At 34.4% G+C, this 16,768-nt stretch overlaps 3 protein-coding genes across 3 annotated transcripts; 2 read left to right on the top strand and 1 right to left on the bottom strand.

Annotated features, from left to right (window-relative positions):
• Positions 1 to 129: 129 nt before the first annotated feature.
• On the bottom strand, positions 130 to 1,164 carry LOC103835331 (ethylene-responsive transcription factor 11). The gene has a single exon (XM_009111485.2). The coding sequence runs from the start codon at positions 857 to 859 to the stop codon at positions 341 to 343; it is 519 nt and encodes a 172-aa protein (XP_009109733.1). The 5' UTR covers positions 860 to 1,164; the 3' UTR covers positions 130 to 340.
• Positions 1,165 to 1,539: 375 nt separating this feature from the next.
• Positions 1,540 to 8,185, top strand: LOC103835329. The gene has a single exon (XM_033276773.1). The coding sequence runs from the start codon at positions 7,203 to 7,205 to the stop codon at positions 7,509 to 7,511; it is 309 nt and encodes a 102-aa protein (XP_033132664.1). The 5' UTR covers positions 1,540 to 7,202; the 3' UTR covers positions 7,512 to 8,185.
• Positions 8,186 to 11,299: 3,114 nt separating this feature from the next.
• Positions 11,300 to 16,463, top strand: LOC103835328 (MACPF domain-containing protein NSL1). The gene is made up of 7 exons (XM_009111483.3): positions 11,300 to 13,979; positions 14,188 to 14,426; positions 14,511 to 14,703; positions 14,899 to 14,982; positions 15,063 to 15,246; positions 15,333 to 15,499; positions 15,569 to 16,463. Exons 1-7 carry the CDS (start codon positions 13,710 to 13,712, stop codon positions 16,259 to 16,261), a joined length of 1,830 nt encoding a protein of 609 aa, XP_009109731.1. The 5' UTR covers positions 11,300 to 13,709; the 3' UTR covers positions 16,262 to 16,463.
• The last annotated feature ends 305 nt before the right edge of the window (positions 16,464 to 16,768 follow it).

Here is a 16,768-nt window from a genome sequence, read left to right as displayed (position 1 = left end):
TGTACTAAATAAAGTATTTTTTGTTTCCTTTTGTTTTTTTCAATTGGCTACCGAGTACATTTGTTCATAAAATATGAACGACATGTGTTAGCCGACAAAAATATAAAAAATATGTTAAAAGTCAAAAGATTGATGCCAAAACAAACTTATTATTTTTGTTGATCAGAAAATTAAAAAAGAAAAATTACAATTAAACTGATAAACAACAGGTGATGAGAACAAACCGTTCTCAAACACTAAAAATTATTTTTAACTTTCTGCTGACCAAAAAAAAAAGGCACCAACTTAATACTTCTAAGTTTTATCAAATACTTTAATTCATAACAGTTAAATTCAAGAACTAATTCTCAGGCTTGGGAGGGAGATTAAGATCCAAATCCAAGAACACTCGTGGTCGTTTCTCTGAACTTAGATCCACCACCACAGACGACGAGTCCGACTCACTCCTCCCCGATTCTTCATCGAACACGATCATTCCAGACTTAACCTGAATCTTGGGGAAAGGGAATCTTGAATCAACGGATGAGATGGATCCGAGGTTGAGATCAGGTATCGAGGAAGGTGACTCCACGGTGCTGCTCTGACTCGGGCTCTCGTTGTCGGCGACGAAGAAAGGAAGAGGGAAGTTGGTTTTGGCTTTAGCCCCACGGAACTGAAAAGCTGCTTTGTCGTAGGCACGAGCCGCTGCTTCGGGAGTGTCGAAAGTACCGAGCCAGACTCGTGTTTTCTTGGTCGGATCTCTGATCTCGGCGGCGTAACGACCCCACGGCCTCTTTCTCACTCCTCTGTAACGGTTTTCTTTGTTTCCGCCGTCGGCGCCGTTAGTTTTAAACGCCGTCGTTTTAGCTGTCGGCGCCATATTGACAAAGTTAAAACTATTTTTTTGTTAAATTAAATTAAAAGAGGAGAGGAAACTCTGAGGTGTTTGTGTTGTGAAGATTGTGAGAAGTGAGGGACTTTAATTTATAAAGGAAGAGATGAAGAGACAGAAACAGTCAACGCGCGGTTTTGACTGAAGGGCGGCTGAGTGGCAGTATGTCGTAATTATTACCGAACTACGTGGCATCTTGTTTTGGTCTCCACGACACAAACGGGAAAAGTGAGTAAAGAGGCTGTTTCTCTCTCTAGGACTTTTTTTTAGTTTTGTTTTTTGTGGAAAATGATTTGTCTGCTGAGTATTAGTTTCGTTTTTTGAATTTATATGTTAATTATATACAGAAAATAAATAACATAATGACGAATAATATTGGGCAATTGTCAATAATAGCACCTTTTGAAGTTTATGTCATAAAAATAGCACTAGAAAGAGAAAGTCACAAAAATGACATTCATTAAAGGATAAAATATCTTTAATATCATTGGTTTAAAATTAAATAAACAAACAAAAATAAATAAAAATAAATAAAATAAAAATAAAAAAAATTCATTTTTTTATATAGATTCAGATTATATGTTTTCAGATTCGAAATTTTTATAATTTTTTTTGAAATTTTTTTTTATTTTTTTTCAAATTTTCTTTTTATAATTTAAAAATACTTTTTGAAACTGTTTTAAAATTTTTTTTTTTATTTTAGTATTTATTTTTTATAAAATTTTAAACCCTAATTCCAAAACCCCACCCCTTAACTCTAAATCCTAAAGTTTGGATTAATTAACCCAATGGGTATAAGTGTATATTTACCTCTTTAATGAAACATATTTTTGTGACTTTGAGCCTTGAGTGCTACTTTGGGAACAAAAACTTGGTTTGGTGCTATCATAGTCTTTTTCTCAATAATATTGCACGAATTTTTTTTCTAAATTGATTATGTTCCACTGATTTAGTTTCCTGCATAAAATTCAATCTAGTTTAGTAGTATATGTTAATGTATTGATGGCTTAAAATGGCTTTTTCCTAAGTTACAAAAAAATGGCTTTTCCAATAAATTGCGTGCCGTGGTCCGCAAATCAGAGAGGTGCCCACGCGGTTATTTTAGTACATGTCGTTTTGCTGCGAGACACTGAACCTATTAGCATCACAATTATATTTTCTTCCTCTATTGGTAAACAAACTATAAACAGACACGACGTGCCCAATGATTATAATTTTCTCTTTAGATTAAGGGCGAGGTAGATTAGTATATATATATATATATATATTGATTGGAATATTAAAAATAATTTTATACTATAAGTAATTAAACAGATGGAGAGTTACATAGCAATTTACCTAAGTTTGCTCAGATTTACAGTCAAGCAAATAATTAGGACATGTTCTAATAAAATACAAGTAAAATAAACAAAATAAATCATTAATATATTTGATGAAGAAATATACAATAGCACAACAAGGATTTTAACATATTTGAAAAAATAAATGATCTGTACAGTTACTTATCTTTTATTCTATATTATGGTATGTAAAGATATATATACATATCCCCTTAATTCTTAGTTAGAGTTTAGTAGGTCAGAGTCACGAGATTAAAATCTCAGCTTACATACATATATTTATATATACGGAGGAAACATCTTTTTATTATGTAATACATAAAATTAATTAACAAAATAAAATAATAGGGATGTTATATTATATTTTTCAGTTCAACATAGTCTAATCAATTTCCAACTAAGATATTAAGCTAGAATGTTTTGCTTCATTGTAGTTTTTAGATATAGCTTTTTTTTTAACTAAAAAAGGTTAAATCCGGGTCTATTAAAGACACATACCTAACCTTCCAGATGGAAAGTGCAACCCACAGATAGATCCTCTTCGGAGTATTCAAATGGTTCGTAAGCATGAGTCCATATCCACGTGGCCACATGTGGAGCTAATAATTTCGCACTAGAAGAAAATCGATCCCTAGTCTGGACCAACAGGACAACTCCTCCTCTAGTGGAAACCACTAGGCCACCCTGGTGTAGTTCATATAGCTTAAACTCTCATAAGTGCAAAGTCTTCAAAAAGAGATCGAATCATGTACTAATATTTAAGCCTAACCGTGCCAATATTGCAAGTACCCAAACTGTCTCACATGCGGTTGCGGATGGCTTTAGTACCCAGCTTTTGCGCTTAATAATAGTTAGAAGAACAAAATATAACATTTAAAAACACATCTATTTAAAAATTAGAATAAAATATGATTACTTAGTTATGTGTTGCTTAAAAAGTACCCATTTTTGAAACTTTGTATAGACCAAAGAACGTAAAGATCGGGTTACAAAACCAAAGACACATGGCTGCACAAATGTCGGAGGACAAACACTGATGAGAAGCATATTTTGTATAGTTATCGCAGCCAATTCTAAATTATTTCTTTTTATTAGGGATTTGTGAGAAATACAACAAAACTACCAGAGAAAATGTTGGGACTATGTTGTGTTACCGGTTTCCCGGCTTCCCACCGTTCAGACTTCAGATTCAATGCATTTACTCCACCTTGCTTTCGGTATTTGATAGATTCTTCCCCTCAGAATTTCAAATTATTTAATTGCATTTGGACTTTCTGGCGAATGGACCATAAGTCCATAACAACTCGGTCTTCACAGAACTATTTTTCGGTTTTCTTCTTTTTGCTGAATATCTTTCATTTTCAGGATGATTATCCAGTTTAAAAGTTTTAGTTAAACAACAGTTTCTTTTTGTTCTGAATTAATTTAATATTCATTTTAAACAAAACTAATTCAAAAATGATATGTTAAAATGTCTACCTGTAACCCCAAGTAAGTCAAGTTTTCCAAATATATCAATGGCAACAACATATACGAATTACTGCATAGAATTTTTGTGTAAGAAAATTATGATAGATTTGAAGTGTCTTCAATTGTGGGAATAGTTTCCGAAAAATGACTTCCACTAGTTTACAGTTTTTTTTTTATATATTAGTGAACATACCAATATGTTTGTGTGTTTATTGGTAACGAAAGGAGATTGATCTCTTGTGTATTGGATTCATACTATTTTAATATGAAATATTATGCTTTAAATTGGAATTACTAAAGATCGATGATTATAAGATTAAAAGCTCCAAAAGTAATATTAAAGAAGTATAGAATAAATCCGTAAAATTTTATTTTTGAATAAATATGTAAAAAATTGATTTTAAGTCTCTTTCTAGATTTTTAGTCATTTTATATATGCAAGCTTTTTACTCTTTATATATGAAAGTTTACTCCAATGTATTCTTTTAAATTAAATAACAATCTCTCATTATAGAGTATAAGACATATAATTGTTTTTGCTTCCCCTATTTATACAAAAAATAGTAGAAGTGAACTAGAGCAATTTTACATCTATATGATATTACATGAATAAAAATAATAATGAGTTGGAAATACTATAAGATGGTATGTCTGAATGACATATTTCTATATAATACATTAAGAGTGTATTGTATATTGGTTTTGAAACTATTTTTATGGGAAGCGTGTAGCGAAATTCTTACTCCTTTTATTTTTAAATAAGTGTTATTTTAATATTTTTTAAACAGATTAAAAAGTGAATGAAATGTAACTAAATTTCTATTAATTACACATGTTTGACCAATAATATTTGAGATGAATAAAATTATTTATATATCAATGCATTTTGTAATTAATTAAGCAGAAAGTATATAAAATTTGCATTAAAATATTAGAATGACACTTGATATGAAAAAATAAAGTATCATTTTTTATATAACAAGTTTTTAGATTTTAAAACCTTATCTCCAGGGTAATTATGGCTTCGACGAAAAAATCATCATCAATTAAGCATCATATAAATAAACATCGATAATCAATTTTAAAACTCAAATATTTTCTTTCTAAAAACAAATATGTTGCATTATACTATAAAAAATTCAAATATGTTATGCATCCGCGTAGACATACCTTATACACGGCGACCAATCACTATTAGGAACTTTTTTTCAGTTTCATCTGGTCCATGTACTATAAGAATCTAATATTATACTTACGTCTTACGCGTTAATTTTTTTTTTGTCAGAACGTTTAAGGATAGTTTTTTGGATCCAACGGAGGAATTGAACAGTGGAATATAATAAGAATAAAATCTAATGGTTCAGAGTATACAAACTAGTGGGGTTGATGCATGAATATGAAACTCAATCATCATTGTAATAAAAGTATCTTAAAAATTAGAATTATACTTGTTCGCAAGGAAAAAAAGAATTATAAGATTAATTAACTATTGGAACGTGCCGAGAAAAAATAACAAAGGAGGAGACTTTGGATTTTTCTGGTGGTCAAGCCGGAGACAGTGGAGACATTTGGATCAAAGCGTGTCCCTCATTGACTGAATCTCATTTATTTGGCGCGTATCATATGCAAGCTAAAAACATTTAAAACACGTGCTAATATATCATGAATTCTGAAACTAAATTAAGTCTGTTTCATGTTCTTTTTCTTTTATCATTATCATGAATTTCTGAAACGAAATCAAGTCTAGTTCATTTTTCTGTTCAAAAACACATCATTTTTGGTTTGATATAGAAACTTGACATTAAAGCATCAATATGTGTAGAGAAGCTTTTATATATAAGCAGTTATTATTAAGTTATAATTCAGAATATCATTAGAAATAAATTGACATTTGAGTAATACCTTTTCTGTTTCCTATTAAGTGTAATTATAGATTTTAAAATATATTCTATTATTATAATTTATATTTTCAATGCATTTTCTAAATTATCTTATTTTTAGTTTACTAATTAACAAAACAAACAAATAATATACTAGTAGTTAGAGATAAACAGAAAATTTAATAGGTTTTTTTAATGTGTAAAATTTTAAATGATATTCATTGATTGTAAAACGGAGAAAGTAAATAAATTGACATTAAGACATCAATTCGTGCATTACATCAAACTCGGAAAAATAGTTCAGAATTGAACTGAGCCGTAATAAAGCTTGCGATTCCTTTAGAAATAAAGACCAATAACTTACAAAATTTTATGTAGTGAAGTATTTATTAAGGCATGCGTTTTTGTTTAATAATTCTACTTAAAATGATCAAATATTATTTTCTTTACCAAAAGGAAGTTAAAAATTGCAACCAAAACTTCACTATGCTTGAATTTATAATTTTGAAAATAGCTTTAGTTACAAGAATTTAAAAATCAAAAATATCATGCTTTCTAAATAAAATAGTGTAAACGTAAACCATGAAAAAAGTGAATGCGAGAAAAAAAAAGTGAAAAAATGTGACACTGAGCTACGAGGGTTTATGTTTCAGCGCTGGTTGGTCCCAGATCGCGAACTCATGAGTCAATGACAGTGTCTAACTGGTTCAAACGCAGCGGTTGCGGTTGCGGAAGTTTGCGGAAGCGGATGCGGATAATTGCGGTTTTTAGCGGTTTAAGAGATTTGTACGACTGTTCTACGATTAAAAATTGGTGTCTTAGCGGAATTTATGACTGTTTAACTATCAAATGCATCAGCAGTTAAATAATAAATTAACAATATTTACATTTTATATATATAGTTATAAAAATATCAAAAATCTTAATATTATAAAAAAATATAAAAATTATATTTAGAAAGTTATAGTTTTAAATTTTTTTAAAAATTATAGAAATCTTTTTATTTTAAAATTTTATGATATTAATTAAAATATAATAGATATATTTTAGTATTTTTATAATTTCAATTTAATTTTTTTTTTTGTATTTATATTGTTTTAAAGAAAAAAATTATTCTCCCGCAACTGTCCGCAACCGCAGATGATAGCTGGAACTAATTGTGAATTTATGAGATTTAGAGCGGTTTGAAACAGTTTAGAGTGGTTTGAGTGATTGTCGTAGAATGTCAATAACCATTATCAACCGCGAAAGATGGAAGTCGTACGTTGAGAGTTAAGGGCAACCGAAAAAACGTGGAAGCAATCTAGCGCTATGTCAATATCAATATAGGCCTTGTAATACTAATGGGCCTTGCTCTATTTGCTACGTTCAGAAGAATCCATACGAAGAGTTGAACTAATTAGTAACCAACGTGATTTCGTTTCCATGAGTATAAACAACAAAGTTCATGCAATTATCATGATCTTTTTCATTCATATGACGTGACAACCAAAAACAGCTATTGAATTTGAATCCTCAAAAGCCTTCTCTTCGTTAAGTTAATTTCATAATTATTCAATATAATTATATATTAAAACAGGACATGTGCTGTAATCCTCTATCCAATCTTGTTTTAAATAGCTCAGAACAGGTAGGAACATCATGCACATCCTAAGTATTTTGATGATGTTTCCTCATGTTTCTAGCATGTCTATGTTTCTCATAACTACCCTTGTTATTATCATCATCTCGACCGTAATGGCAAGACCCTCTTTCTCTACTTCCAAATCTTCATCATCTCCAGATTTAGATTCTTCCTATAAGGTGAAATCCAAGAGCTTTCTACCAAAGTTATATGGAGATTACGGGTTTTGGAACCCTAGCCCGGTTTATGGAGGCGGTTTTCCTTATCCTGGCCCAGTTCCTCATGGCAGTGTAGGTTCGAAACAGAGACATAAGGAGCCAAAATGAGGCCAGAAGCTATGTTGCATATGTTCTTCAACAAAGTTACCTGTGGGTAACCGCGTTTGGTATATTGGGGTTCTATGAAAAAGGTAATGCTAAGGCATGCATACTTACGGCATATGAATAATGTATGTGCTTGCTTGTGTTTTGTCATAGGTATATACAGACTAATAGTCATATACACATTTTGTTCCATTCTCTAGGTAAACCATGTATGTGTAAATGTAATCTTAAGAAGTGTCATTACTCAAAATCAGGGACGGACGTAGAGAGCACTTAGGTGTGGCACTTGCCCCATACTAAATTTTGTAATTTCTTCAGTAATTAGCTTACAATTTATCTAATTATACTTAATGTAAATATTATTTATAATGTGTGCCCCATACTTATAACGTCGTTGGATCCGCCCCTGCTCAAAATGATGAGTAATAGTGTTCTCAAGAAACTTTCCTATAAAGACTATGGAGAGCAATAAGAAACTAACACAACAGGAAATGTTCTAAGACCAAATTGTAACTCCCCGGTTCGTCTGTAGGTTCCACCATCGAGCCGACAGTTGGTATGTTAATTTTTAGAGGTTTAGAAGATTTATTTACTAACTGTGTATTCATCACACAATTTTTTTGTGTGTTCAGACCTCATTCACACTTTATCTTAACCCAGTCTCTAAAAGTTATTTATTTTTCCACAATTTCATATCAATCATATTTAACTCTGAAATTACTTTTAGTTAAATAACGAAAAGATAATTATATGTTGATGACCAATTTTTGTTTTTTTTTTAAATTTTAACATACAATATTTTATACCACAAACCAGATACAGTAAAAAATCTATAAATTAATAATATTGGAACTATGGTATTTTCTTAATTTACAAAAAAAAATCATTTTTAGATTTTTTTCTTTTTTTTATAATATTTATTTATAAAATAAGAAAAATATTTGATTTTACTGTATAAACTTTAATTAAATTTTAGAAATTTGATTTTCATATTGTTTTATTATATTATTGGATGTATATTTTTATGTTTCATAGAATTTGTATGTGGTTTTTGATATAATTTATTAAATATTATCAAAACATATTTAAATGTTAAAAAAATAGAAGTATTTTCATTGTTAATATAAAACCAACAATAGAAAGTTTAGTTTGTACTTATATAAAATATATATATACATAAATTATTAATTTATGCTTTCAATGAGACCATATATATACATTGGATTTTCTAAAAAAATATTATTTAAATATTTTATCGATTTGTATCATATTTTGGATCGGTCCAAACCGAAAAAATTTATTTATTTATTTATTTAGTCTTTATCTACTGTATTACAAAAAGTTTAGAATTTTAATCCTATTACCACGAACGACTCCAAACAGACGGATGGAAGAGACAAATTTTCATGCCTTACTAAATTACTCAAATAATTTTATAAGGAATTCAAAAGATCACTTAGACTGGTGATTTTTCGTGGTGTTTCAGAGTGATTTTTATTGTCAAAAATATAATCATCTAAACGTCATACTTTGTATTATTTATAAATATTTTAATAAAAAGAATTAATAAAAATCTGTACAAATTCACTAAGAATTATTGTCAGAAAAATAGAAAAAACTCTGGGGAGCGGTTTCTCTCTCTCTAATAAAACTGCTCCACCTTCTCACTAAGAAACCCTAGTTTTGTGTGCGTTTTCCGGCGGCCGCCGCCTCCATCGCGGCCGCCGGACCTTGGTTCTCTCTTGAATGTTGTAGGCTCTTCTCTCCTCTGTGCTCTGCGTTGTTCTGCGGCTGAGGGAGCTGCTTCGTCTTGGTTACAGATCTGGTCGCTCAAGCTTAGATCTGGGGTTTTCGGCGGTGGGAATGGCTAGAGGACGGCTGATTCCTCCGACGTAGTCCTCCTCTGTCTGATTTTGGGCTTCCGGTCATTTTCCCGTGACCTAGAGAAGCTTCTCTGAGATGGAGGCGAGTGCAGCGCCGTCTAACTCCTCGTCGGTCTCGTCTCTCCGGTGTAGCGTCCGGTGGTAGGCGAGGTTGCGTGTGGAGTTAGGGTTCTAGAGCTCACCGGCAAAGGTAGCTCGAGTTCTCTCCACTCTGTTTGAGGAACTAGTGTTGTGTTCTCCGGTATTGGTTGTGTGTGGGTATCTTTGGTGGTTGTGACGACGGTCCAATCATCCCGAGCTCCCCAGTGGCATCACGTTGGTGTCTGGTCCCTGGCGTGCTCAAGCTTCTGTTTTGGCTGTCGTGTGGTTCTTCACCCCTCAAATCATAGTGGTGATGGCGATGTGGCCTGTCCCGCCATCATCTCTTCTCAAATAATCGCACCGGCTTGGCTTGTGTACGGACAGTGGCTTCAGCTCGAGTGTATCTCTTGGTGCAATAGTTAGGCTCCGGCCTCCGAGATTTGGTGTTGGTTTTGTCTCTTCCGGAGGAGTTGTCCGGCTACCGATCCATCTTCTCTATAAGGGTTGTGGTTAAATGGGTGTACACGGTCCCGGTAGAATGTAAAAGAGGCGGTAATCTCTGGCGCAAACTACTGAACGACGGTATCGTCTGTCTTCGGCTCTTCCTCGTACCGCCGGTGGTCTCTTCTTCCTTGCCTGCTTTGGGGTTCGTGATCGGATTCTCTGCTGTAGTTCGCTTTGAGTTTTCGGTTGGAAGCTGTAGGAACCGTTGCATTCAGGGTTTGAGGGCGCCCTTCTCTCGGTAGCTCGCGGTAACTGACCGGTTCTCATCTAGTTCTGGAGTTTTAGGTTCGACATTGTCTCGTTATTAAACTGTTTTACTGCTTGGGATGTGTTGTTGTTTGGTCCAATCCTTGCTGCTGTATGTAGTGTGTTTTGGTGTTGTTTTTTCATTTTCTGCTACTTGTCATCTCTTGTAACTTCTGTCAAAAACAAAAATTGGTATAATATTTAACATTTTACCAAAAAAAAAAAAAAAAAAAGAATTATTGTCACTCAAATGCCATCAAAAAATTTAATCTTTCTAACAGATTGTTGATTGAATATACACATTAACGATAAGTTATTGTAGAATGATATACACAAACTGCTTTTTTTTCTTTCTTTTTTTTTAACAGGGAGGAAGTTAGATATAAGTTATAATCATTACACTGAAAATAAAACACTGCAAAACTTGTGTGTGTTTTCTTGTTTAAAAAAGAAAATCGGAAATGGAAACCAACGTTTAGAAAAATATGTCAAACCCTATATCTAGTCTAACGTCCTTACTGTGTTCCATACATGTGACGAATAACGTGTGAAAAATGCAATTTCCGTCTTTGTTGATTCTTTGGCAAGTTGCATTTTTTCTATATTTTTTTTTTTCCATCTGAAATTTCATAGATAACATAAGAAGGATACACTGAAGCCGGCGGAACACATAGACCTCCCCGGAAGCTAAACCCAAAAGACAGGGATCTAAAACCCAAACACATGGGTGACACATGAACAGCTGAGACATAAACAAAATCCTAAACTCCTACAACAAACCCACACACAAATCAATATTAGATAGAAAAGATAAGAACTTAATAATCTATGAGCAGCCGGATTTCTTGCCATGAACTAGGCGAGATAGCACGCAACGCAACAGAGCAGATACTTCATTTGAACCCCAAGTTCACAATGACAACGCCAGAACCAACAAAACCTCATCTGAACCACTTGTTCATGATGACAACTACCGAAACACAACGCCTACACCAAGGCACAATCCGTGAAGCGACACAATCCAAGATAAGCTCCACCTCGACCGCACCTTCATCTGGATATCTCTACGCCTCAACCTCGCTATGTTGCTTCACCATACGAAGCCATAGAGGAAAACAGAGACTAAAAATATCCAGGAAGAACATTTATTCAAGGTGCAAAGGAGGGACATTCGTAACCAGGAGATAAAGAGGTAACCTGAAACCATCTTCATCTCAAGGACCGTGACCTTCTCTTGCTCACCACACACAATCACGACACTGCTATACCGTTGCTAAATCAAAGATTAGTTAAGACCGTCTCCAAAATCCAAGATAGATTCACCGGGTTCAACCCTCTCAAACTGTCGCAGAACCACTCCAAACAGGCTGAGGAACAGCCACCACATCACAGGAGAACCACAAAGCTTGAAACCTTACTTTGATCAGAGACGCAGACGGAGACCGGACACAGGTGAACCCTTGAACACCACCGAAATAACCGCTCCACGCCCATAGATCTACCAAAGTTTCAACAGATCTGAAAACCAAAAGCTCATCAAACTGATCTGAAGCGAAAATGGACAAAGCAAACAACTTTAAAGGGAGGAGAAGAAAGGATCCGTGAGCAAACATGAAAAAACAAACGATTTTAATACTAACTCCGGCGACCGCGAGATGCGGCGGCCACCGGCTTAGGGTTTCACACAGATCTGGTTTCTCTCTCTTAAACGCTCTCTCAACAATATTAAGCTGATATAAACTTGCATTTTTTCTATATATACTTTTTTTTTTTTGAACATCATTTTTCTATATATACTAAGTTACCAACTATGGTGTACCCAAGTATACAAGACAAAATGAATGTACGTATGACAAAATCTTAAAATTGAAATAAAGTATTAAATCAATTATGAAAGGTCTCTCTCTCTGCCTCACAGCCTTGCACTGTGGAAAAAAGTCATGCAAACAAAATGTCATGTTACAGGTTTAATATCAAGTATGTCACAACATTTGATCTATTTGTAAATGTCCACAGAAGCTAGGAGTATGCCCCAAATTTTAGCAAAAATGTAGCTAGGAGTACGCCTTGGCTCATATTCACCATCACGGCCACTCATGGCATTTCATTCTGATGTTTCGTTGTGGACACCTTACACAATTTCATTTATCAACGGATACTACACGTAAGGTGTAAGACTTACAACTTAACTGTTTTACCAAAAGAAAGGTCTAACTTAAACACACATCTATATGTTGCTAAAATTATATTTGCGACATCTTCAGTTTTAAATTATATTATCTTCATTCCACTACATATATAATTTTCATGCATTTTCAAAAGAACTCTAAAATAGAATATATTTTAGTTCTCTAATCAGTAAACAGAATAAAGTATTAAAGAACATAAAAATCTGATTTAAGGATATAAATCGATACTGTGAATTATAATATAAAAATGTAACTACCGTTAGAGAGAGGAAGTGGTGTTTGAATGGTGGATTTCCTAAGAAAAATAGTTTAAATCCAAATAGAAGTTGACCAGTTTATACTAAGAGGATGATTTGTGAGTTGTAGATGTAAATTATTTGTGGTAGAATTTGGGACAGACATATTCGTTGTAGTTTTATGTGTTGTAGATGTAAAAATAAATGAAAAGAGAAGGTAGAAAGAACAAAACGTATACAACTATTTTTGTTTCATAAGTAAAATTTTCGTAAAAAGGTTTCTACCACCATTTTTTTGTTTTATCTTCGAAAATAATATACAACATGGTTAACAGTTTTAACAATCATAGACAAAAGTTGAAGTAGTAAATGTCTTCTACACCCAATTCGACCATCTAAATATTATTTTACCAAACAAGAAACATCTAAATATTTATCATAATGATTGATTTTTTTTAACATATTCATATATCTATTTAATCATGATAACAAGTTAACAACTGTATATACTTTAGATGACATAAATGTCTACTTCACTTGCAGTATCTAACAATCATTCTAAATTTTGGCACAAAATTTCTGAATTGAAGTTCTCATAATTAATCAAATCAACTAACACAATAATATGAAGTTGAAAAAGCATATAAACACATTAAGTTACACAGTTAAACTAACTAATGAGTGACATATGCTGATAACAACCATTAATTTCGTTGGGTAGAAAAAAAGCATATAAAGCTAGTCAAATACCATCTACCTTATATAAAAATTAAATAAAATGAGCATAGTTGCTAATTCGCTATTAAACAACGGTCAAAATCTCAAAAAATCAAAGTAAAAAAAAAAATCATTTCCCTTTCAACAAAATAATAAACTATTCCGATTTCACACTTTTGATACGAAGGATTCAAACCTATAACCGCAAAGTCAAAGCAATGGCGTGTTGACTAAATATTACAAAACAAGCTTAAAGCCGTTGACCACTTCAATGCCTTCGCTCCTCTTCTTCTTCTCCACTCGCCACAATCTTTTGAACTTTCTTCCTCTGTCTCTCTCTCCTCTATGGCGTTCAACATCTCACGTCTCGACGCTCAATCCGCCGCCGAGAAAGCAGTATCCGTGATCGGACTAGGCTACGATCTCTCCTCTGACGTCCGTCTCTCCGCTTGTAAGTCCACACCCGGCGGGTCAAGACTCGTCGAAATCGACCCGAACCGGAACCGAGACCTGGTTTTCCCGGGTGGGGTCGTCGTCAGTAACGTCTCGAGCTCGATTAAGTGTGATAAAGGCGAACGCACTCGTTTCCGCTCCGACATACTCTCTTTTAACCAGGTTCGGTTCCTTCTCTTCCTTCACAAGTTTTTTTAAAAATTATTTCTAATATTAGGAGGTTTGGGGTTCAAGCAAGTAATCCCCTAAACCACATAATATAATATTATTTTCCTTGCAGTGGTTGGTCGAACTTGGGACCTCTAACACAATGAACAGGAACTTTTTCAGTTGAGCTAACGACCTTATTTTGATTTTGGCTATTGTGTAGATGTCGGAGAAGTTCAATCAGGGCATGTCTCTTTCGGGCAAGATCCCGTCTGGGATGTTCAATACCATGTTTGAACTGAAAGAAGGTTGGCAGAAAGATGCGAGCTCGGTGAAGACGCTTTCTTATGATGGATGGTTTATTAGCTTGTACAGTGTAGAGCTCGTTAGGTCGCAGGTGACGCTGCGTGATGAAGTGAAGCGTGAGGTTCCTTCTTCTTGGGACTCTGTTGCACTTGCTGGGTATGTATGTTTTTTTACTTTAAGTGTTGGTTTAGGGGAGAAGCAAGTTTGGAGTATGATTTTTTTTTTTGGATGTTTTAACAGGTTTATTGAGAAGTATGGTACTCATGTAGTTGTTGGTGTGACTATGGGAGGTAAAGATGTGGTTCATATGAAGCAGCTGCGTAATTCGAATCATGAGCCTGGTGAGGTCCAGAAGCTGTTGAAGCAGTTGGGTGATAAGAGATTTGCAGTTGATAGTGTCTCTCCTGCTGATGCTTACTCCGGAACCCCAAAGGTAAAAGAAATTAACAGGCATGATAGAGTTGTAAGTCGTTAGCTCAACTAGAAATGATTCTGGCTGACCGTTGGGACGAAACTAATATTACATGTTGTTGTTTCGGGTCTAGGGGGATTACAGGCTTCGCCCTGAACTTCCTGAAAAAAAAATCATTCAGAAAAAAAAACATTAATGTTTCTAATGGTTTTGTAGGAGGAGAGTCCTAACCAGTGGGGGTTTCCTGGACAGTTTGGTTCCTCGGTTAGTCGTCCTGTGATCTTTCGCTCTAAAAACGAGGTACGCGTCTTCTCACCACTACTTCTTTTTGAGCTTAAAGATGAGAAATTTCTAAAAGAATATACTGTTGCATCTTGCAGGATATAGTGAGCATTTGTATAAGAAGAGGAGGTGTTGATATGGGGCAAAGTCATGATCGATGGCTCTCAACAATATCACAATCACCCAACGCTATATCCATGTGCTTTGTTCCCATAACTTCACTCTTGAGTGGTCTCCCAGGAACAGGGTTTCTTAGTCACGCTGTGAACTTATATCTTAGATGTAAGCATCTTGGTGCTCTTAATCTTTTGCATCTTAGTTACTCAGCGGTTCATTTAGGTGTAACGAGTTTGTATAAAACGTTGTAGATAAGCCACCGATAGAAGAGTTGCAACAGTTTCTTGAGTTTCAGCTTCCACGCCAATGGGCTCCGGTGTACGGAGACCTCCCCCTTGGACTACGCCGCAGAAAACAAAGCTCTCCGTCCTTACAGTTCTCTTTGATGGGTCCAAAACTATATGTCAACACATCAAAGGTACATTATAAATAAACTTGTATTCATTTTTTTAAACTTTCAATCTCACAAAAAAAAACTGTTTTATAGGTTGATTCCGGTGAGAGACCAGTAACGGGACTACGTTTATTCCTTGAGGGGAAGAAAGGAGATCATCTAGCAATCCACTTGCAACACCTCTCTACGTGTCCTCCAAGTCTCCACCTCTCACACGACGACACTTATGAACCCATCGATGAACCATCAGAGAAAGGCTTTTATGAAGCTGTGAAATGGGGAATCTTCTCACACGTTTGCACTTTCCCGGTTCAGTACAATGGAGCACGGTCGGATGAAGCTGCTTCCATTGTAACCAAAGCATGGTTAGAAGTTAAAGGAATAGGGATGAGGAAAGTTCTGTTCCTGAGGCTTGGTTTCTCTTTAGTTGCTTCAGCTGTTACACGTAAATCAACATGGGATAATCTCTTGTCAATCTCAAGAAAATCTGGTGTTTTCTCCATGATTAGTACGAGGCTAAGCACGGGGTTAGGTCCAAACCAGGCAACGGCGAAGCCAGTGTCTAAGATCGATATAAACTCGGCTGTTTATCCTAAAGGGCCATCGCCTCCTGTGAAACCGAAGCTGCTGAGTCTTGTGGATATGAAGGAGGTGGGGAGAGGTCCGGAAGTACCACCTGGGTATTGGGTTGTGACTGGTGCTAAGCTTTGTATTGAGGCAGGGAAGATCTCAATCAAAGCTAAGTATTCACTGCTCACTGTTAAGTCTGAAGATTCGCTGGTCTAAGGACAGGGGAACACAAGTTAGTGCTTCGTGTTGGATTTTTGCAGGTTTTCAGTTTGTGGATTAGGTTATGTGGTTATCTCATCAGGTGTTGTTTGGGTTTGTGAAAAGATTTATTCAATCTGTTGATGTAAATGTATATCATTGTTATGTATATTTGTTGAATTCACTATTTTACATGAATATTATTTGTTTTGTGGTTCTCCTCAACAGGTGTTGTGTGTGTTTTAAGTAGGCTACAACGTATGGATTTAGTGTTACTAGCAAAAGCAACTGGTTTTGTCCCTGAAATTGGAAGCTTATGCTAAAAAGATATATAATCAAAGTTGTATCATTTCTTAAGTTTTGGGATTATGATGCTACATTTGGATACAAAAACATTTGTAACGGCCTTATGTCAAGTTTAATTGTTGTTTGTAGCTCTTTTTTTTAATGGTTGACCTTAATAAGGTTACAACTTTGATTACTTCCTGTCTACGCTATCTATTTGCCTAATAAATCCCTTGCCCT

The sequence above is a fragment of the Brassica rapa genome, chromosome A08 (genome assembly GCF_000309985.2).
Source record: "Brassica rapa cultivar Chiifu-401-42 chromosome A08, CAAS_Brap_v3.01, whole genome shotgun sequence".
Lineage (NCBI taxonomy): Eukaryota > Viridiplantae > Streptophyta > Magnoliopsida > Brassicales > Brassicaceae > Brassica > Brassica rapa.
The sequence above is the reverse complement of the archived record's forward strand: the minus strand, read 5'-3'. Positions and strand labels throughout refer to the sequence as shown.